This window comes from Larimichthys crocea, chromosome II (genome assembly GCF_000972845.2).
Source record: "Larimichthys crocea isolate SSNF chromosome II, L_crocea_2.0, whole genome shotgun sequence".
Taxonomy (NCBI): domain Eukaryota; kingdom Metazoa; phylum Chordata; class Actinopteri; family Sciaenidae; genus Larimichthys; species Larimichthys crocea.
Genome location: NC_040012.1, coordinates 6133664 through 6156224, shown reverse-complemented (window position 1 = coordinate 6156224; position 22561 = coordinate 6133664). Strand labels below are relative to the sequence as shown.

At 48.6% G+C, this 22561-nt stretch overlaps 1 protein-coding gene across 1 annotated transcript in view; it reads left to right on the top strand.

The window, feature by feature from the left end:
* The first annotated feature begins 1816 nt into the window (after positions 1-1816).
* kcnq3 (potassium voltage-gated channel, KQT-like subfamily, member 3) overlaps positions 1817-22561 on the top strand; it is a 69425-nt gene continuing 48680 nt past the window's right edge. Inside the window, exons 1-2 of the mRNA XM_010745907.3 lie at positions 1817-2349; positions 2813-3260. Of these exons, the coding sequence (XP_010744209.2) occupies positions 2944-3260 (317 nt within the window). The 5' untranslated portion in view covers positions 1817-2349; positions 2813-2943. The remainder of the gene's footprint in view (positions 2350-2812; positions 3261-22561) is intronic.

Sequence of the window (22561 nt, the reverse complement as noted above, 5' to 3'; positions counted from 1 at the left end):
CTGAGATCCAGACTCGGTCAAAACTGACAGAACTTCTTCATCAGGACCAGGACAGCTTCAGGATTACAGCCCATCCTGATTTACATGAAGCCAGAAAGATCCTGAATCGTAAAGTCCGAGGCTCTCAGTGTGGCTCGAACCTGCAGCCTGTCTGCGATGGTCAGGCAGCAGCAGATTGATAGAGCTCGGCTCGAGCACTCGAAGCTCCGCGTGTCAATATGTGGGTGTAAAGTGATTGGTGATGGACAAGCTGCGATCGATGCTCGTGTCCACGAATGGAACTGAATTCATCATCTGTGTAATTTCACAGGCTGAGAGGAACTCGCCGTCCCCCCAGCAGAGACCGTCCGCCCTGCAGGACGAAGCTGACGGGGACACGAGGTCGTCTGCAGGGGCGTCTTAATGAAAAAAACCTGCAGTTCCTCTAACGTCCACCTGAGGCTGGCTCCAGAAGTGAGTCAGTCTCCATAAGTCCCCATGTCCAAATGTCCAACTTCACAGCAGAAATAAACATGTTTACAGCCTGGTACAAAAAACAGTTTTGGTCTCTGTAGCTAATTTCCCCGTTCATGACAACTGTACTGAGGGTGAATTTATATACAACTCACCTGTTCAGGTTATATTAAGGATTAAAGTTATGCAGGGTTAAGAGCGTGGATGCTTTGATTGACAGGTGGGTGTGGTTACAGGTGTCGTACCTTGCAGCTCTGGTCTCGGTTTTACGTGAAGCGTGTCCGAGCTGCTGTGAAGCCGAGGACGGAGCAGCAGACAGCCGGAGTCAAATTATTGCTTTTTCAATTAAAGACTCGTTCTGCCGTTTTTCATCCAGATAATTAGTCAAATCCTCCGACCGCCAACGATTAAGCAGAAATACTAAAAGGCCACCGAGACACGCAATCAATCTATTTTAAGACCGCTCTGTTCAAATCCTGTTAGGCTGAGTGTGTGTGTGTGTGTGTGTGTGTGAGTGTGTGTGTGTGAGTGTGTGTGTGTCGTCAAGTTTTTATTTCATGGAAAGCTCGATTTAATTATTCACTGTGCACATGAATCATGTCTGTGTGATACTGACGTCTGAACACCGTCAGCTTCTGATGAACCAGCGTCAGTAATCAACCAATGTGACGAGGCTAACTTGATGCTAACGCAACATTGAGGCTAACTTGATGCTAACGTGACATTGAGGCTAATGTGTTGCTAACACAACATTGAGGCTAACTTGATGCTAACGCAACATTGAGGCTAATGTGTTGCTAACACAACATTGAGGCTAACTTGATGCTAACGCAACATTGAGGCTAACTTGACGCTAATGCGACATTGAGGCTAACTTGATGCTAATGCGACATTGAGGCTAACTTGATGCTAACACAACACTGATGTGATGCTAATCCTCTTCCATGGAGTCTGCTGTAGCTCTACACCTGCCCATCAGTAATCAGCACACCTGTCTGACATCAGCTGTAGCTACAACAGGTGTGAAAGACCGTCACAGTTAAGCTAGCTCACATTTGCATGGAGTTAGTTTGTCTTTGTCCGTCTATGCACCTCACCTGTTCCCCGCCTCACCTGTTCCCGCCTCACCTGTTCCCTGCCAGGTAATCCCTCTGCTGAGCCTCCACCTGGATTACTTCTGCCACATCTCTCCATTCCTGCTGGTATACCTCATAAAATACCTGTTCACCTGACCTTACCTGTGTGTCGGGTTCAGTGACATCTGGTGGTGAAGTTCCAGACTGCAAACATCTGAAGACCACTCGCCTCACCCTCATGTTCCAAACATGAACACAAATAAACACACAGGAGACAGTCAGTGTGTGATTTGTCCCTTCTGGGCTGCTCCTGTTCTGGCACGACACTGAGTCACGTGCATAATAACCATGATTCCACTGAGGATACACTGATACTTTAACCTGACTTGTAATTGAGTATTTTTTACTCCATTACTCCTGTGTGTGTGTGTGTGTGTGTGTGTGTCTGTCTTACGCATAAGAAGCGCGTACACGTGTGCATGACTGTCCGTATTAAGTTCTCGTGCACGCGTCTGCATGTTTTCATCAAGGTGTGCGCTGCCTCTCTGCGCGTGCACACTTGCATGTCGTGTGTGAGCGCGCGCACGTCGCGTCTGCGTTGCCTCTCTCTCTCTCTCTCAGTTTGAGTATCGACCTCCTTCACGCAGCATCTCTTCTCTCCATCCTCCATCTCCACCCTCCACCTCCTCCGTCTCCACCTCCTTCTCCGCCGCCTCCGCCGCCTCAGCCTCACCCTCCAGCCTCAGCGCTGCTCTTCCTCTGCGGGTGGATGGAGGCTGGAAGCCCCGGAGACACGCGCCATGCACGGACTCCGCTGCCGGTAGGAGTCGGTGCGGCTGCTGGGAGTTGTTTTTGTCTCCAGCGTGTGTGTGTGTGTGTGTGTGTGTGTGTGCGGGGATGCAGTGTGATGCCAGGTCTTTGTCTCTCCGGTGTGTGTGTGTGTGTGTGTGTGTGTGTGTGTTTGGAGGGGGGCAATTGTTGCTTGATGCCCCCTCCTGGTGTTTGATTGATTGATTGACGTCGATGTGATGTTGAATAATCAGACAGAGTTTCTGTGAGTTTGTGTTGTCATGATGGAGGTGTGTGTGTGTGTGTGTGTGTGTGTGTGTGTGTGTGTGTTTGGACCAGATGCGGATGGTTTCCTAAAATAAAGGATGTAACGCTCCCTCTCCTCCCTCTCCTCTTCTCCTCTCCTCCCTCTCCTCCTCCCTCTCCTCCTCCCTCTCTTCCCTCTCCTCTTCTCCTCTCCTCCTCCTCTCCTCCTCCTCCTCTCTGTTTTCCAGTCAGCCCGCTGAGCACCTCCCTTCGCGCCGGGGACCACATCCTTAAATGACCCGCGGCTGAGGAGGGGGTGTCTCCGGATCCAGCGCCCGGATCATGGCATGCTGCCCACAGCGGGCATCCAGCACTGACCATGGGGCTCCGGTCCAGGACCGTCGCTAGCGGCTCGGAGGAGCAGAAGAAGACCTCCGGCGCTCCTCCTCCCGGGGACCTACTGGACCACAGCACCGGGGGAGCGGATAAGGATGGCGCCCTGCTGCTGGTGTCCGCGGGCCGGGATAACTTCAAGCGGGGCTCTCAGGGCATCGGCATCGGGCTGCTGGCCAAGACCCCCCTGAACTACACCCGGCCGGCCAAGAGGAATAACATCCGCAAGAGGAGGATCCAGAACCTGCTGTACGACGCGCTGGAGAGGCCGAGAGGATGGGCGCTGCTCTACCACGCGTTCGTGTGAGTACGCGGAGAGTCTCTGCAACCAGACTCACTTTGTTGCAGCAATTTTCAGTCCATTAATGAGGGCTGATGTGGGACGCAGCCATGTGTAACCTAATAGCATCGTGGGGGGAATGAATAGTTTCCTCCTGCCTGTGTCACCTCACCGGGCTCCGGGCTCCGGGCTCCGGTTTCAGCCGGGCTCTTCTGTCTCTGAAACGGACCCACAAGTTGTCATATGTGGTGTTACATAAGCGGAGCTGCAGCTCGGGGTTTGCTGTCAGCTTTAGTTCACTTCAGACTGCTGATGGGTTGTCTGAGTGTTAGTTATTGGTTTGATTAACGGTGCATTGATTACTGATTACAGGTTTGTTATCAGCTGACAGTAAACTGGTGCTCCTTGTGTATTGTTGTAATATTGGAACAGTCCCCGTGCTGTTATTCTTTATATCAGCACTCAGAATGACTCTCGTCCAATCGGATCACTCGGTCTGAGCCAACTGTTGTTTATTAACCTATAACCGTCCGTTCCATGTGTTCATATGAGTTTGATGTTTCCTGTTCTGTTGGCCATCAGATTATTTCAGTTTCCTTCGTCCTCTCCGTGTGACTGTCACTGCTGCTCTGTTTGTTGACGTATCATCCTGTATCTGGTGGATTTCAGCTCTCTCCTGTCCGGCAGCTGTCGTGATTTCTGCTGCCAAAGTGACAGACGATAGTTTGTTTGTTTTCCTGCACGGCTCCAAATTCAGCTGCAAACTCAACACGACGAGCCACGACGAGCAAACGCTCAGCCGCTCAGATTCATGAACACATATTAACATCAGCACCTCAACTCTGTGCTGAAACTTTGAGGTCAGTGAACGCATCGTCCAGCTCAACATTTAAAAAATATCACAACCATGATTCTCTTTATTCATTTCATTTTGATTGATCTTTTATTGGTTTTAAATTAATAATTATTCATATTAATTATTAGATTTCTTTTTTTTTTTTTTAAGGATATTTCTTTATTTTCCAGATTTCACGTTACAGGAAGAGGAAACAGAAACATTCAGGAAGTCTGAAAGAGGAGAAATCATAAATAAAATAATTTAGTGTCCAGAGTTAGAATGTAAATATAAAACAAATATAACGAGCCACATGTTTAATTACAGATCTGTCATTTTACATGAGTTTGAGTGTAATTTAAGAACATGGAAAAATACTGTTTAAACTTGAATAACTTTAATTTGTCGTCCTCGGCATCTTCCGTAAAATAAATTTGTATCTCAGTTTTTAAAAAACGGGAAACTACTGTAAAATCTTTCCGTAAATTTCTCAAAACTTATATTTAAATTAAAAATACATTCTGTCGATCTTCTGCAGTGACTCTTGTTCTGGTTGGTTCTGGTGTCGTTTGTAGCCTGGTAGCATGTTTCTGCCCGACAGATTATTTTTCTACGTGACGTCAGGTCATCGCGTGTCGCGTGTTTCTCTCCGTTACGTGTGGTGTAACGTCTTACGCAGGAAGCGATGAATCAAAACACGTGTGATGTCATCAGGTGCAGAGGTGATGTCAGCCGCGGGGTAACATGAGGTCGATGTAAACTGATAGAAGAGTGTGTGTGTGTGTGTGTGTGTGTGTGTAGATTATGTTACATTAATGCAAAGCAGCCTCATGAAGATGAAACACACAATAACTGAATTATTAATTCAAGTGTCAGCGCACCTCAAAACAAAACATTTCCTCGGCTCACTCCAGGATCTGGAGATAGTTTGAGTTGGACGTGTTGACGTTAGCTTCCTCCGTCAGCGTCCTCTTCGCTCTCTTCTCCTCTGCCATTATGTCCGTAGAGGCTGCTGAGCCCGGTGGACACTGACTCCGGCGTAGCATCAACATGATTTAACGTGTCGGTTTATGAGCGAAACGTCTTCTCAGCATGCAGATGTTGCAGAGGGCGGAGCACGGCAGCCGGCTGATGTTACGGGACGTCCAACGTGAGAAGTGGAATCAGCTGACGAGCAGTCTGTGTTCGTGTCTCGTCCTCTGCTTCATACTCACATTAAGACTTAACTTCATAAGTGCTTTCAGTGTCAGTGATCTCAGAAGATCTCAGTGAAGCCTCAGTCTGTTTCCACAAGCCTCAGAGCAGGAACCGGACCGACTGAAGCTTCATCAGAGCTTCAGATAAACTCTGGACTGTGTGATCGTACCGAACGAGGACCGAAGAGTCTGTACTCGTCGCTGCAGCTCGCCTGCTCCTCGATCATGGAGCTCCTCTGTCGACCTGCAGCAGCCACGTTAAACTCAGATCTCTAACACTGACTACAAAGCAGTCTGCGGTCCTTGATCGTCCTCACACAGACAGATGTTACCTCCTCCTGGTTCTGCCACCTGTCCTCTCAGGACAGTCCAAACTTTTCTGTCTGTTGTTCCCCGTTGGTGGAACGTCCTACCAGTTCCTACAGATCAGGGGCGTCCCTCTCTACCTTCACAGACCTCCTGAAGACCTCCAGCTCTGCAGAGAGGACCTCCTCTACAACACTACCAACAGCTGGACATGACACATCTGTCCTCTACAGCTGGACATGACACATCTGTCCTCCTGTGGTGGACGCCATATACGAGAGGAAGTGGACGTGTCGTCTGTCTTTACATACAAACCCTCAACCAGAGTGAGTGCATAAGTAATCAGAAAGCACCTCTGCTCTGCAGGCTGACGCTCTGTGTTTGTATAACATGGAAAATATAAAGTGATAGATCACAGATCACGATGCACAGCAACACTTCACTGTGACACGTATAGGAAGGAGAGACAGACGGACGGACGGAGACAAAGAGCGAAGACAGCGCCTGATAACGAAGATCAGCTGACAGGTTGAACGTCTGTGTTTGAACCCGTCACACTCCAGGAAAGATTTATTCATTAAGCGAGAAACGAGTTTAACGAAGTTTTTAAACCTTCAAAGTCTTTTTTTATTTATTTCAGTATAAAATCACTTTAACATGAACAGTGTCGGCGTGATGTAACCGTCCTGCCACAGGTGAGTTATTTTTTACCTGGACTGATTCCCAGTAAGAGCCCAGAGAGAGTGTGTGTGTGTGTGTGTGTGTGTGTGTGTGTGTGTGTGTGTGCGCCCCCTGCAGGTGACTCCGTGAGAGAGTTTCCAGATTTCAGACGAATCAAACTCGAGCTGAAGTCTTGTAGTACCAAAATTTTTGTTGCCATAACGACGGTGAAGTCAGATCTGCGGCGGAGGCTGAGAGTCGGGTTGAGCGAGCACGTGTGAGCACAGAGAGACTCGAGATGTTTTTGGAGTCAGATCAGCCGTGAACCTCGACCTCGACCCGCTGTTTCCCAGCATGCACAGCTGATTTTCAGGCTCTCCGTTGATTCCTCGCTGGCTGCAGGTGTCTGAAACGAGGATGTTGGTCTGAAACGCCGTGGTGACGCAAGGTGAGCGCTTTAGACCAAGAAGCTCTTCACGGACACGGAACACAAACTTTGTGTCTTCTCAGGAAGCACACACACTGTTTCCTCCTTTAAGTCTAGTTTATTAAACTTTGTATCAAACGAGGCCAGCGCTCGCTCTGCTCAGATCTACAGAACTTTGACTGTTTGTCTGTTTTTGCTGCGAGCGTTCTGCGTTTGCCCGATGATCGTCTTCTGTCCTCGCTGAAGCTTCGCTCTCTGTTCTCCCCTCGTACAAAGCTGCCGTTCACGTAATAACCTCAAACCTGCAAACGAGCGTCTGAATCCAGGACGGACGAGATTAAAGCGGCGCTTTAACGTCACGTCTGTGTCCTTGTTTTGTCCTTGGAGTAAAGTTTTGTTCCTGCACGAGGAAATAAATCATCAGACGAGCCTAAAACTTCCTCAGAGTGAAGAAATGTGCTGCGGCGTGCAGAACAGCCTCAATTATGAATTTGTCAAACGATGTTATGACAGCAGACTTCAGATCTGTTTCCTCTCTGATGCTGAACAAACCGTCCTGTTGTCTGAGTCTCTGAAGTTCAGGACTCATTAAAACCACCGCAGACAGTCAGAGAAGATCCGAGAGAATTAACAGCTGCTCCAAGCGTTACGATCACGAGTCTGCACAGGATGTTTTATTTTGAAAATCTGACCAGATATGACACACTGTAGAGCTCCCGCAGACTGTCTGAAACCTGGACGTAGTCTCCGTGACGTCCCTGCAGACTGTCTAAAACCTGGACATAGTCTCTGAGACGTCCCCGCAGACTTTATAAAACCTGGACGTGGTCTCCGTGACGTCCCCGCAGACTGTCTGAAACCTCTTGATGGATGTCCTCAGTTGGAATCTACAGTTTGTCTCTGCATTGATTAAATCGAGTGTGAAGCAGCCTTCAGTTTCCTCAGAGTAGAGGTGGAGGAGGTGGAGCACCACATTGCTTCATCACTCAGTAACACACACACTGACCAGCTGTCTTTGTCTCGTCCACGTCTGTTTTGTTTTTGTTTTGGTCTGCTCAGATCCTCGTGTGACGCATCACTTCCTGTGTGGCAGGAAGCAACAGTCAGCTGTTTACAATGGACCGCAGTGTTCCAGTGTCAGGAACCTCAAACCTTTGAATCTGCCGAGTTGTCGTAGATCGTGTGTGGAAGACGTCAGTCCGCGTTGTGCTGGACTTTAGCGTCTGTTCCTGCTGACCCGGCTGGACTCGGTTCAGGCTCCTAATGGACTCTGTGGTTGTGGTAATTCAGTGTAATGACATTTATCTTCTGCATGCAGCAGCAGATGAAACGAAACATCGAGGCTCCGTTAACCAGAAAGTTCATCCTGATGCTCGAAACGAATAAAACAAGCTGCATTAAAATGAGTCAGGCGGGCGTGTTTGCAGTCGGTGGTCTTCTGATCGAGAGTTCAGAGGTCAGGTGGTCAGGTGGTCAGGTGGTCGCATGTTAACGTGACCGACAGGTGAGCGGACAGCAGAGCCTCATTGCTGTAGATAAAAACAGTTTTTCTTCTTTATTATTTCAGCTGATGCACATCAGGAAACTTTCCTTTCCGAAGGCTCGGCTGTACTTTGGGATGGACGCTAACACACCAACAGCGAGCAGCTAAACTGTCGAACCTTTCCGTCTCACTGCTGTTACCGTGGCAACTACAGGAACCATCACGAATGCGACGTCTCTTCAGTAGATGTACAACAGCTGTCTGTTGGTGAAGCTCAGCCTGAACTCAGGTTCAGGTCCGGTTTATCTCTGCGTGCGTCGTCGTCGCTGGTGGACGTCACCGTCTTGTTTCATGTGAATCTGCAGCTGCTAATCAGCTGTGCGTGCATTCGGGGACAAATCGAGGATGAATGAAGCTGCTGCGGCTGTTTTTTTTTATGTGTTGAAGCGTTCCTCCGGTCCGCTGGGACTCGGCGGCGTGACCGGCTGTCAGAAAGCACTTACCTGTGCACGACAAACGGCCTCCACGATGGCGGATCAGGAGTTCACTGGTGACATAACGAAGGTGTTCCTCCAGCTGAACTTTGACCGGTCACGTCAAAGTTCAGGTGTTGATATTTGTGGTGGCCGAAGCGTGCAATGACAACAATGGAGTCATAGTTTTATAAATATAAAACCATCAAGCATTTAAAATTCATGATACAAGTCCTAAGTCCCGCCTCTTTTTGCTCTGTGCTCCAATCACAGTCGAGCAAGCTTCACACCTTTTGGGTTGAAAGCCCAAGAACTAGTGAGTAAGTGGACCTTGAGTAGACTTTGGTTTCCAAGGTCAACATTAATGAGAAGTCCTAAAAGTGCTCAGAGCAAACAAACCCAATCTGTCGATGAAGACTGTGTCATATGAACGAAAGCTCCAGTAAGGGGACCTTACTCAAACACCTCGAACTGTCTGTCTGGGATTTGAACCAGCAACCCTTCAGTAGGTCGCCCATTGTTGTTCTCCAGAGTCTGTAGGAATGAGAAACGCGTGATGCATCAGGGACAAACTGCTGATTGAAGGATCATGTTCGTCAGTGCCGCAGAGAAGAGCGAATCAAACACACCTCCGTCCCTCGGAGTGGACGTGGGGTCGGATTTCAGCAGCGGTGGGAACCGACTCGTGTTTCATGTTTGCATCACGCCCGATAATCGCTCGTTTCATCGATGATTCAGAGCACGACCCGCTCTGATCCACATTAGTCCAGATGAGTCGGTGTTTCCGTGACGATGCCGCGGGGACGCGATCTGTTGTCCTCCACCCGAAGCACAATCAGGCCAAACGCCAGAACAAATTAAATTTGTGCTGCTGTTATCAGTATTTGCTCTCTCCACCCTCTCCTCCATCCTTTGTTACTTCAGTCCTCTCTTTCCCCTGCCGGACCCAGACGGCTGTAATGTTCATGGCGCCCAGAAGCTCCAACCTCCGGCGTCCCCTGAGGCCGCTTGCCTCGAGTCTCAGCCCGCTGAAGAGCGACGCCGTCGGGGTAAATTTACGTCAGGTTGTGCAATCTGCAGGTACGAGTCAGCGAGTCATGTGACTCGTCTTTGTGCATTTTATATTTTTCTTGTTTATTTTAAAGTAACATCTTGTATAAATCAGTGTTACATAGGTTCTGTCGAGCTCACCAAATTATTTCAACAGCTAACATGATCCATAACTTGTATATCACTTAGCTCCTGTTCTGGCATGACACTGGCTCTGACATGGGCCTGTAAACTTGAGCTAACAGCAGCTACAGTTTACTTCACTGTCCCTCATAAACTCTGTGAATCACAGAGAGTTGAGGCGGAGCCCGAAGTTTCAGTTAGTTTTCCTCTCTAATTGCAGTGGTGACGTTGATTGCTTCAGTGAGTTCGTTTAAAGTCCTCAGCTGATCCCGGAGCTGGGCGGATAAGTCGACATATTTCATGTTTATAACCGGCTGCTGTGATGTGGAGGAGCAGCACAGCTGCAGTTTAGCAGCCGCCTAACGATGATTTCTCTCTCGTTTGTCTCGGAGGCGGGCGAGTTTTACGGCTCAAATGATGGATGCTGGGAAACGGAGTAATAAGAGATTTCGCCGAGAGTCATCAGCGATGAAACATTACTCGTCTTTTTATTGTTATGATCCTCAGTGGGTTTAAATTCAGCTGAGAGTTTGACGGCGTTTGGTAATTAACACACGGCCGAGGATGGGTGATGTCGGTCGTGGGCTTTGAGAAATGAATGAACGAGTCGTCAACAGCCAAACATCTCTCGACTCTTCTCCTCTGCCATTATGTCCACAGAGGCTGCTGAGCCTCTGCTAACGAACAGTGTGCAACACGAGCTAACGTAAGCTTAGAGTCCGTTAGTGTCATTAGGGGTTGTACAGACTAGTCGATTAGTCGATTTCGTTGCTCCACAATGACGTTCAGAGCTCGACGTCGACTAGTCGCTAATCACGTGTTTTGACGCAAACAGCATAGTGGAAAGAGAGCGGGGAATTATTCCACCGCAGACGAAGAGGTCCGTGATTAATTGCAAACACCGCACATTCCCACCATGCAGAACCTGCTGCACTGCTGGGCCCAGAACCAGGACCGATTTCCCCGTGTGGCCAAGTTGTGCAAAGGTTACCTGGCTGTCCCAGCGACAAGCCACCGAGCACGAGGATTTTTTCACTGGCTGGAAATAACATCACGCGACACGCGAGCCTTCACCCAGCGCACGTAGAGGCGCTCGTGTTCTTGCAAACCAGGCTCGAAAAACCAAAACCGTGACTGAGCAGGACTGTGATGATGACCAGGCTGCAGGCTCTTGTCTGTGTGTTGTTTCCTCACAAACTGTTTAAGAGTTCAGTATTTTGTTTTTCACTGCGCCTGTATGGGAGATGCAGCCGGACAGAACGTGTAGGTACGTTCCATCAGATTTAACAGCTGAGCTGCTGCTTGTTGTTGATACTCGATGAATACAGGTTACTGCAAAGCATCCCTCCTCCTGAGATTTTTTTAATTACTGAAAAAATATCAATGACGTCACCAGCCGCTATATATATAGCTCCGGTTCTGGCACGACACCAGCTCCGATCCAAATCTTCTCTGCTGACCAACAGTGTGCAACATGAGCTGACGTTCTTAGAAGACAGAGTCCAAAGTCAAAGCTAACGTCACACATGACACATATTGTCATATTGTGGATGAGCTCCGGTTCTGGCACGACACTGGCTGCTGTTGCTTTAAGAAACATAATTGTTGTTTTAATGATTCTCATTATTAGTGACAGCAGCAGCAGCAGTTGTTGTTGTTGTTGTTGTTGTACGATCTATCAGACAAACTCATTTTCTTATTGCTGCTAGTTTAATGTTAAACACACACACACACACACACACACACACACACACACACACAGCGTCTCTGATCACTGACTGGTTAATCTGATACCTGACACTCACACTCGTGCACACAGACAGCGATCGATGGAGCAGGTGGAGCACTCGGACCCTGAGGAGGATGATCTTACCGGGAGGAGAAACGAGAGCTGGGAAACCCCCCCTCTCCAATCCCACAATGCCTTTCTCTCCACCAAACCTCAGCCACGTCTCTGATCCCGTGTGTGTGTGTGTGTGTGTGTGTGTGTGTGTGTGTTCGGGGTGAGGCGAGGGGGAGTGCGCGGCCTCCAGCAGAGATCAGAGCTGAGGCGGGGGGAGTCATTACTGTCTGTAATTTCAGTCCCGCCTGAATCTGCCGTGTCAGTGATTTTCAGACTCCTCCACTTCCTGTAACATTCCTGTAAAAATACCTTGCCGCCTCCAAACCGACGTTCCTCAGACGTTCTGTGAACGTTGCACGGTTGTTTGGGACAGCTACATTCTGGATGTATCCTCCGTGAAGCCACTGGGCGTTAACACACATGCAGAGTCATCAAATATGGATGTTAGTTCCTCGAGCTCGGTTACATTTACTCTGACTGACTGTCTGCAGGAGAAGAAGATCAGAGGCGTTCAGATGTTCCATCAGTCGGTCCTTCACGTCCACACTCGTCCTCCTGATGGACGGGAGCTCCTCTCTCTGCTCTTTCAGCACAAACATCGTCTCTGATGAAACTCAGTCGGAGCCTTCGATGTTTGCATCATGTATCCTGAGGCGGCGGCACCCCGAGGCCATCCTGACCCAATTCCTCCGTAAACCAAGATTAGAGAGAGGCTGCAGGTTTGTGGCAGCGCCTCCTCCATCCTCCTCCATCCTCCTCCGTCCTCCTCCGTCCTCCTCCATCCTCCTCCATCCTCCTCCTCTCACACAAACTCATCTATTAAATATGTCCAAGACATTTATTTATTTATTCCTTCGCTCATTTCTTCAGGAACTCCTGCAGAGATGCAGAAGCTGTCTGAAGTCTGCAGAGTTTGACAACACGTCAGAAAAACACAGCGGCGTCACCGTGAACCGCTGAGTGTCTCTTTTGCAACACTCAACGTTAACGTTAACGTTAACGTCACTGCAGAGCACGTGAAGCATATTGGGTGGATAACGTTAGCTACCGTCATGCAGACTCCCAGTGGATAGCTTCTTTCTAGCTCTGCCAAATTACTTCATTAGCTAACATGATCCATATATCCATGTATATCGCCCAGCTCCTGTTCTGGCATGACACAGGCCTGTAAACCTCTTCTTCTTCTTCTTCTTCTTCCCGGTGGTCCAAACCTCCCGTGGTACAAACACCAACACTCCCCCGGTGCTCTGAGCTCACAGCCCGGCTAACAGACTGAGCTAACGGCAGCTACAGTTGCTAACTGTGTCTGTCTTTTGCTTTGTCTTGTTCTGATGCATCAGAGGACAGTTTGTCTCCCTCCAAACATCTTTGTAGGAATGATGACGTGGGCTTCCAGCTGGAGGTGGAGGGAGACCGTGACGGGGACGATCAGGCAGAAGAACTCTGACCCGGTGGATCATCGAGTGTCAAACACAGCTTCATGGTTCTGGTTTCTTTTGTTACCGTGACGATGGCTGTCAGAGTGTTAACGTGCTGCACGCAGATCTGCTCAATGACTCGACTCTGCAGGCTAAATCTGTCCACCAACCACACACAGAGCTGCAGATCTGCTGCTCTCCACGACTCTGCTCCAAATCCACAGAGCTCTGACTCATCGCCGACGATTCAGAACCGTTCACTCTGTTCCTGCTGCAGCAGGTGTGTCGTTTAGCACACGCAGAGACGAAGCGAGCAACAGGTAACCAGTTACTGCGTCTGCCAACAGGAGACAACAGTCTGTGTATGAGGTTTTAGACAGTCTGCGGGGACGTCACGGAGACTACGTCCAGGTTTTAGACAGTCTGCGGGGACGTCACGGAGACTACGTCCAGGTTTTAGACAGTCTGCGGGGACGTCACAGAGACTACGTCCAGGTTTTAGACAGTCCTCGAGCTTCTCGTCCGGCTCCGTCGAGAGCTTCGTCTTCATTAACGATGATGGACGGCTGGCTGCTCCAATCAGAGAGCTTGAAGCGGCCTGTGTCGTTTAGAGCGGCTGAGCTACTCCATGCTAACCGTGTTAGCATCTTCCTGCCTGACCAAATAAGATTGACTGAAGCGTGTGTGTGTGTGTGTGTGTGTGTGAGTCTGTGTGTGTGTGTGTGTGTGTGTGTGTGTGTTGCTGAGACATATTTTTATCATTTCATTGATTTTCTGAGAATAAATCTGCAGATTATTTTATAGAAACTTAAAATATGTAAATGAACGGTGACTGCAGATCACACTGTCTGACTTCATCATCATCAGCTGTGAGGAGGAAAATAATGACCTGACCTTTATTTTTATGAACGATTCAAGAAATAACGGAATAAAAACATTTCAGATTCTCTGTTTCTTTTTGCTTCATCGTCGAGCTACAGCTTCACTGAATCATCCTTATTCAGAAATAACACACACACACACACACATGAATCCTGCAGCATGCCTCCATTAGCTTTCCACACAGGAGACATTAGCCACCATTACCATGATGTGTGTGTGTGTGTGTGTGTGTGTGTGTGACAGCCTGCGGTGTGTTTAAACAGGCTGCCGTCGCTGTCAGAGCTTCCTCTGATTGGAGGAAACTCACCTGTTTGCTCAAAGTGTGTGTGACACAGAAGAAGAAGTTTAATTCTTATTGAAAAGAAACCTCGTTAAGTTTCAGACCATCGTGTTTTAAATGATGCATCTTCGTCTAACGGATGATTGTTAACGAACCGACCGACATGTTTAGTCTTCCAGAATCAGCCCAAACAACCTCCACCTCTGAAGTACGCCGACACAAACTGCAGTTCCTCTAACGTCCACTTGAGGCTGGCTCCAGAAGTGAGTCAGTCTCCATAAGTCCCCATGTCCAAATGTCCAACTTCACAGCAGAAATAAACATGTTTACAGCCTGGTACAAAAAACAGTTTTGGTCTCTGTAGCTAATTTCCCCGTTCATGACAACTGTACTGAGGGTGAATTTATATACAACTCACCTGTTCACATTATATTAAGGCTTAAAGTTATGCAGGGTTAAGAGCGTGGACGCTTTGACTGACAGGTCAGTGTCTTATTTGAGCAGCCAGGCGTCACTCAGCCCGCCTCAGGTCTTGATCCACGTCTTGCCTCTTCGCCGTCCATTCTTTGTGCTGTCGGTGGTCTCGCCTCGTCTTTTGGGATCTCCGGTTCCATCCTCAGGTTTCTCTGCCTGACTGCGGCGCTCTGCGCGGAGCGGCGAGGTGTTTGTCTCTGAGGTCTTTTCTTACAAACAGGGATTTGACATCAGGATCACGGAGAGCGTGATGCTGCTGCTGTCCTCCGTAACTCTCCCTGCAGCTGACGGAGCACTTAGCTGCAGCGTGAACTACGCGCATCATTTATTCATGCTTTATTTTGCACCGGGAACCATTTGTTCTGCCCTTTTTACCCCCCCTGCACCTCTCTCTGCCCCCCGCGCTCTCTCAGGGCCGTAATGGAGTCATCGTTTTCTCCTTCCTGCTTCATGAGGTTAAGCCTCGTGGGTGACGTGGCCTCGCCGCGGGGTCGGTTCGTCTCTTGGGGTCTTTGGGAGCTCTCCGTGTTTGTGGAGATTCGGATGTTTCTCTACGAGGCTTTGGACAGAGCTGAGAGACAACAGAAGGTGTGAAATGAGCTCACCTGTAATTAAAATCCAGCTCTCTGATTGGTCTGCAGCTCTCTTCCCTGACTCGTTGGTTTCCGGCTGAGTCGCACAGCTCGCATCTGCTAACTTCACCTTCACCTTCTGATGCTGCAGGGCGTCACACCGGTTTAGACAGAGTTGTAATTTTACAAACGATCTTCTCATTAAAGCGACATTAAACAAGCTCAAAGTGCCGACACGACCTCATTTTAATGGCTGACAATGCCACTAATTAGCATTCAGAACACGACTCAGCAAAGATTTGGTTACTCCGTATCAGCGGGATGTATTTTTATGAAGGAGCTCGTCTTCTCCGACCCGTTCACGTGAAGCTGTCGTACTGTCGGGACGCAGACACACAGGAGGCGCCACGGTAACGCAGCGAGGTGGGACACCCGGTAACGTTCAACACACATAATGAAGCCAAATCTCCGGCAGAGATGCCGGCACACGTGTGGCGTTTGAAGGACGGGAGAGGACACGGCGGGAGGCCGCGGCACAGGGATTGTGGGGGACTGCTGACTGGACAAGTTAGATTTTTTAAAATCCAAACGTTTGCACAGCAGCAGCAGGACAAAGACTCTGTGCTGCGTCTGATCGGGTCGAGTTTGACCGACTTCAGTCGCTGAGCCACGCTGTGACTGGAAACTAATACAGAAAAAAACCTGAATGACATCTGATCACGAGTGTTTGCTGACAGAAGAACTTTACTGCAGCCGGCTGAAAACAAGTTCTCATGAATCAGCTGGTTCAGGTGACGACACGCCGGACCAACAGAATTCATTAAGATGATAAATCACGTGACCTCAAACCACGAGAAGGAGCTACAAATCATCACGACACGCAAAAGAGAAGCACCTCACAGTCTGCATGAGGGCCAGTGTGTTTGGTAGAAAGCTCTGACCCGGTCAGTCCTGACCACACAGCAACTAACGATGATTTTCATGATTCATGATTCATCAGTTTATCGTCTGGATTCAGTGATTGATCTGCGACCGCCTGTTAGAACACGTTAACTCACACTGGAGGTCAAACAGAAGAAGCTGTTCGACACGCCAACCTTTTTTATGTTTAATAATAGGTTAATTCTTAAACTGATTCGGTTCTTTACGTTGACCCCGTTCCTTAAAGAACCGATGGGTGAAATGTTCTTGCAAAACTTAAAGATGTTCTCCTTCATCACCATGAAGAACCACCTTAACTTCTGACTCAAACCTTTATTTTTAAGGGTGTACGGACTGAGCTGACAATCCAAAACCCAAAATTACAAATGTTCTGTCACACACACGTCGGGATCTTCTAGATTTTCGCAGACGTCACATGTTTTCCAACATGTTTTTAATCTGCAGCACAAAGTGTGTGTGTGTGTGTGTCACGTGTTAAAACGGACATACATGTGACACAACACATTAAACAGAACATCCCTCAGCGTTGTTGTTTCACCTCCTCGCTGCGCTCCTCCTTCCTCCGCCTGAAGGCTCGTGGATGATGGATGAGGAGCTGCAGGAGGAGCGAGGCTCCGTAGCCTTTGCGGGAGAATTTAAGGCGTAATCAGATCTGGAAAACATTTGGGCTGCGTGACGTGCACGTCTTCTTCTTCCTGCAGAACAGAAGAACAGATGGAGCATTAGGATGGAGGAGGACCACACCCCCCGGCTGAAGACCTCCACTCACATACTTCAACATGAAGTCGTCCACCTGCTGCTGACCTCTGATTGGTTAATTAACCGTGATCTCAGACTGCATAGCCACCCTGCAGTAATCTGATTACTCCAGACTTTCAGGAGTAATCTGATTTGATGTTTCAGGTTCTTCAGACCTTCAGCTGTCTGTCTGGGTTTGGTTAAATCTAATGAAGGCATCGCACTCATGATCAGAACAGTCCAGACTGACCGTCGAGCACCGCGAGAGTAACGGGAGATTTCCCAGTCCTCCTTAATAGAGACGTATTTGTGTTTTTAAGGTGGATCTCTGGGGTTGTTTTTCATGCAAAGAGCTGAGAGTTTCTGAATGAGCTGTTAGCATTTCCTGCTGGGTTTCCTCATCAGCTCCTCACAGTGTTGTTCTGCATGGCTGCTGCTGTTGGTGCAGACTGTTTGCTGTTCATGCTTTTACACTTTGTGTTGGTTTGAGTGACGTGTATCCCTGCAGAGCTCCTGCTTTGTCCATCGCCTCGTCCACCTTCCTCCTGTTTTATATCAACAATCTTCTGCATGTCTCGTTTTGTGTCTGTGCACATTCCTCAACATTGAACATGGCGCTGCGATTCCTCCTGAACTCAGAGGGAAGGTGCTCTCGTTTTTTCTCATTTGTGTGTGTGTGTGTGTGTTTGTGGTGGTGTGGTCTGAGCATGTGCAGAGCCTGCTGACATTTTCCAGGCTTGTAAATAATTGATCACAGGCCTCACCTCTTTGAGTCGGCCTCAAACGCTCACTCAGCTGTCCGTCCGACTCCTCCTGCAGCCTGTCAGTCGCTCTGTGGATGAACCATGAGTCCTCAGATAAAAGCTGGTTTTCAAATAACGGCCCAGTCTCAAAGAATCCTGAATAACAGAGATGAACAGATCAACAGCTGTTCATCTCTCCGAAATCTCCCATTGGTGTCAACCACCAACCTGAAACATTGCAAATAACAACTGGTAGATCTTCATCCCTGGTCACTGGAACTTCTTAAAGAACCACCAACACCTCATAAAGACTCATGTAAGCTTAGCATAAGCATAATGGACCCCTAGAACATTTACAGTGACCAATTAAACTCTTCAGTGAACAACAGAACCTCCTAAAGAACCTCTACAACTTTCTCAGTTGCTACTAAAACCTCATTGTAGACCCCTAGACTCTGAAGAACCTCTTTAACATTATCAATAGCTACCAGAACCACACCCTGGACCCTTAGAACCTTTTCAATGACAAACAGAACCTCCTAAAAAACTCTAGAACATTCTCAGTTGCTACTAAAACCCCATACTGGACCCCTAGAACCTCCCAAAGAACCTCTCGATTAATATGAATGAATAAATATAAATGAATAAAACCTGAAGGACCTCTATGAACTTCACTGTCATCAAACCTCCTGGAGTAGGAGGCCGACTCTAGAACTTTGAAAATAACCACTAAAGCAAACTAAACGAACCAACACTAGACATTCATCAATGACCACTAGAACCTCCTAAAGAACCTTTAGACCTTCATCAATGACCACTAGAACCTTCTAAAGAACCTTTAGACCTTCATCACTGCAGGTTTAAAGCCATGAATTTAAAGTGAGCTCAGCTCAGATTTTCTAGATGTTTTAGGATGTTCCTGTTGTTCTCAGTTCTTTGCTCTTTTATCAGCCTCCGTCACCGCTCGCTGTCTTCATGCCACCGGCTGTCAGATCTCTTCTCTCCTCTCTCCTCTCCTCCTCTCTCCTCTCCTCTTCTCTCCTCTTCTCCTCTCTCCTCTCTCCTCTCCTCCTCTCTCCTCTCCTCTTCTCTCCTCTTCTCTTCTCTCCTCTCCTCCTCTCTCCTCTCCTCTCCTCTTCTCTCCTCTCCTTCTCCTCTCTCCTCTCCTTCTCCTCTCCTCCTCTCCTCTCCTCTCTCCTCCTCTCCTTCTCCTCTCTCCTCCTCTCCTTCTCCTCTCCTCTCTGCCCAGCCTCCTTTCATTTCTTCATCTCCTCCTCTGTTTGTTTTGCTGTGTCTTATTTCTCTGGTGGATTTTCCTTCACCTCCCCAAACCCCCACACTCCGTCACTCCGTCCACGTCTGTCTTCTCTTTGTCGTCTTATCATTTCCTGTCTCAGATGAACTCCATCACCTCTCTGCTCCGCCCGTCGTATTTCACCATTTTTCTTCAGCTGTGTCTGTGACAGTAACAGGGCTGCATGCATGAAGAACAGCACGGCAGAATAACTCGACCATGGACACCAGGTTCATGCCACGATGTGATTAGCTTAGCTTAGCACAAAGACTGGAAGCAAAGGGAAACTGCTAGCCTAAACAAATCCACCTAATCACATGTTGCACTGTGCTGGAGGCCAGATGTTCACAAAACACGTCACACACTGCAACCTGTTGATGCATGTGTGTGCATGTGTGTGTGTGTGTGTGTGTGTGTGTGTGTGTGTGTGTGTGTGTGTGTGTGCGTGCACATCGTTAATGCATGCGTGGAATCTCAGCGGCCTCATTTGCAGCGACAGCGATATTTTCTTGTGTCAGTGAAACAACAACATTATCTCAGCTGACTCAGCACAGCTGGTGCATTAACACAGCGGGTCAGATCTGCTGTGCGGCGGGCCGTGATCAGCTTCAGCCTTCAGACCCAGAGAGGAGACCCAACAACACGAGGCGGCAGCGTGCTAAGAAAAGAGATGCTGCAGAAAACTGTAAATTTCCTAATTTAATGGATCAGGAGGAGACGGAGGAGAAACGGAGCAGGGACAGGACATCAGTCACGCCGAGACTCCAGCTGCAGGATCATTAATGTTGAGGAGGAGCAGGGACATAAAACGAACGCACACGTGGCCGAGGCACAGGTGTGCGACAGCAAAGAGCCGCGTCACGTGTAGAAAGATATCACCGTTTATAAGTCTGCTTTATTCTGACAGACGTCACAGCAGCATGGCTGCACACAGACCTCAGTGTACGTGTCCTCTTTATGTTGTGCCCGGCTATGTCCACTGCTGTTCCCGTGACTCCCATGATCTACAGCGTCTTCACTGTAGATCATGGGTCAGATGTTGGTCAGAACGTTTTGGGGTCTCGAGTTAGGAGAGAGCTCGTTTCTTCATCGCCTCCTCTTCTACCTGTGAACGATCAGCTCCCGTCACCTCCATCCACTCCTCTCCAGCAGCCTGCACCTCCTCTCCGAGCTCCCCCACTGGCATCTGGTTACCATGGGTAACCATGTGACCACGTTGCCACGGTAACCCCACTGGATGGCCATGCGGGGGGTCTTTCCTGCTCTCTCTTTGTGTGTGTGTGTGTTTGTTTCAAGTCTTTCAGCTCGGCGGCGGCGCAGCAGAGCGCTCGGAGCCGTCACAGGATGTTTGTCCCGCGTTGTTCGCGGCGACCAGCAGAACCGGAGGAACCGCGAGGCGTTCATACATAAAACACGGAGCTGAACGCCTCCACCCCCCGAGACAACACGAGTATGCTGACTCCATCAATGACCGGCTATATTTAGCATGCTGGTGGGTGTGCTTGTTCACATTAGGAAGTGTGTGTGTGTGTGTGTGTGTGTGTGTGTACAGCACAATGACACAGCCATGTACAACAAAGAGTCTCAGTTGCTAGGCAACCCCATCTGAAAACGCTCACTAACCAAAATAAAACATGGAACATGTTCTCAGCTGGAGGAGTCCAAAACCTGGACGTAGTCTCCGTGACGTCCCCGCAGACTGTCTAAAACCTGGATGTAGTCTCTGTGACGTCCCCCCACTGTAACTGTCTCAGTCTTTTTATTATTTATTATTATTTCTCCTTTAAATTGGACCTCGTTGTATATTTGTGTCCTTCGGATCTTCTGGGACCCCCAATTAACAGATTTGCCCTTTAAACAAACTCTCGGTGTCACATTGAACTTTCCAGAGATAAAGACTCGTCGTTTGATGACCTCCTGAGGTTGATGGCAGAAGTTCAAGTCGCTCTGTCCCCTGTAAAAACTCTTCCAGGACGTCTGAGCGTTGCAGTTTGAGCCAAGTTGAGTAATTAGTGGGTGGATGATGACCTTGGTTAATTACATGACTGGGAGCAGAGCGGCACACAGAGTGTCCACAGCTTCGTTATGCTGATCCGGCCTCAGAAGAAGCAGTTTGAGTTTGAGAAATGTCTCCGGGCTGAATTTTGATGGCCGGTTTGAGGACAGCACAGAGGTCGGATTCATCGTCTGAATACTGACGAGTCAGCATTTCTTTTAGTTCAGAGCGTGGAAGCCTGGAGACGACTGCAGCCATGATGTCTTTACAGAGACTGATACAAATTCAGGTCGAACCGAGCCGATGTTTGAAGACAGAACATGGACGATAAGAAAAGTGGCTCGTCCAGGACCAATGACAGAGGAGCTGACCGGCCGGTAGAAACATTTAAAGATCTATGAGAACCGTCCGGACCCGTCCGGTTCCGTACCGAGCTCCCCTGACCGGCCTGTCAGATCACTTGAAGGATGAGCGCATGTACGACCTGCTCTCGGTCTGACAGGATGCTTTTGTTGGGTCGTGTCACCTGAAAGTCACAGCGGAGCGTTGTCGCCCTGAGCTGACCCTCACAGGTGGCATCAAATCCTCTGAACCGACTGAGGCGGACTGAAACCTGAACACGATGAAGATAACCAAGCAGCAACCTCTGAGGCTGGTAAATGAAGCCACAAACTGCAGTTCCTCTAACGTCCACTTGAGGCTGGCTCCAGAAGTGAGTCAGTCTCCATAAGACCCCATGTCCAGATGTCCAACTTCACAGCAGCGTGAAATATTCCAAATGTAACATATTAACTCGTTAGGTTTGTTTTTGGTGGTTAAGAATAAATGACAAGCACGTCAGCCAATCACACTGTGACGATCTGAGAGCTCCTCCCTCGTCTGGTCATTTGTGTTTTTATGAGTCAATATTTCAGGTGTTTGTTTTTTACCTCTGGACAGTTAAACAGCCGCGGGGCATTTGCAGTCGGGCGTTGACGTACCGTCTCTCCAAATAAAGCCGTTTAGATGCTGAACGCTCCCTGAATATAAATGAACACAATAAAGAGTCAGCTGATCCTCGATCTGTCCCGAACACAAACATCACGCTCGGCCCAGAATTCTTTGCAGTTTCTATTTCTGTCCGGCTCAGACTGGTTTCAGTCTCCTGAGGGTTCAAACCCACGCAGGTGTCCACCTGAGTGAGCCGCCGTGATTCAGCGATACGCTCCGCTCTGCCTCTGTAATGAAGGACTGTACGTCAGCGCGGGTTTAATCAGTCTGATCCTGAATGACTCAGCGCGTCTGCTTCCAGAAGTGTTTGAGTGTGTGGACGCTGAAACTGGAAAGACTTTATAATCCTGATGAAGACTTCACGAAGAAGTGCGTTCATTCATCTGGTTTGCAGCAGGTACTGTATGTTTGATCCACACGGTGGATGAATGAAGCACTTTCATACAATCAATAATATGTTGACTTGGGCTGCAACGATTCCTCGAGTACCTCGACTACAAAAAATGATCGAGGAGTTTCCTCTGCGTCGAAGTCTTGTTGAATTCTTTTTAGTGTAACATAACGTGCTCAGGTTACAGGCTAAACGGAAGAAGTACTTT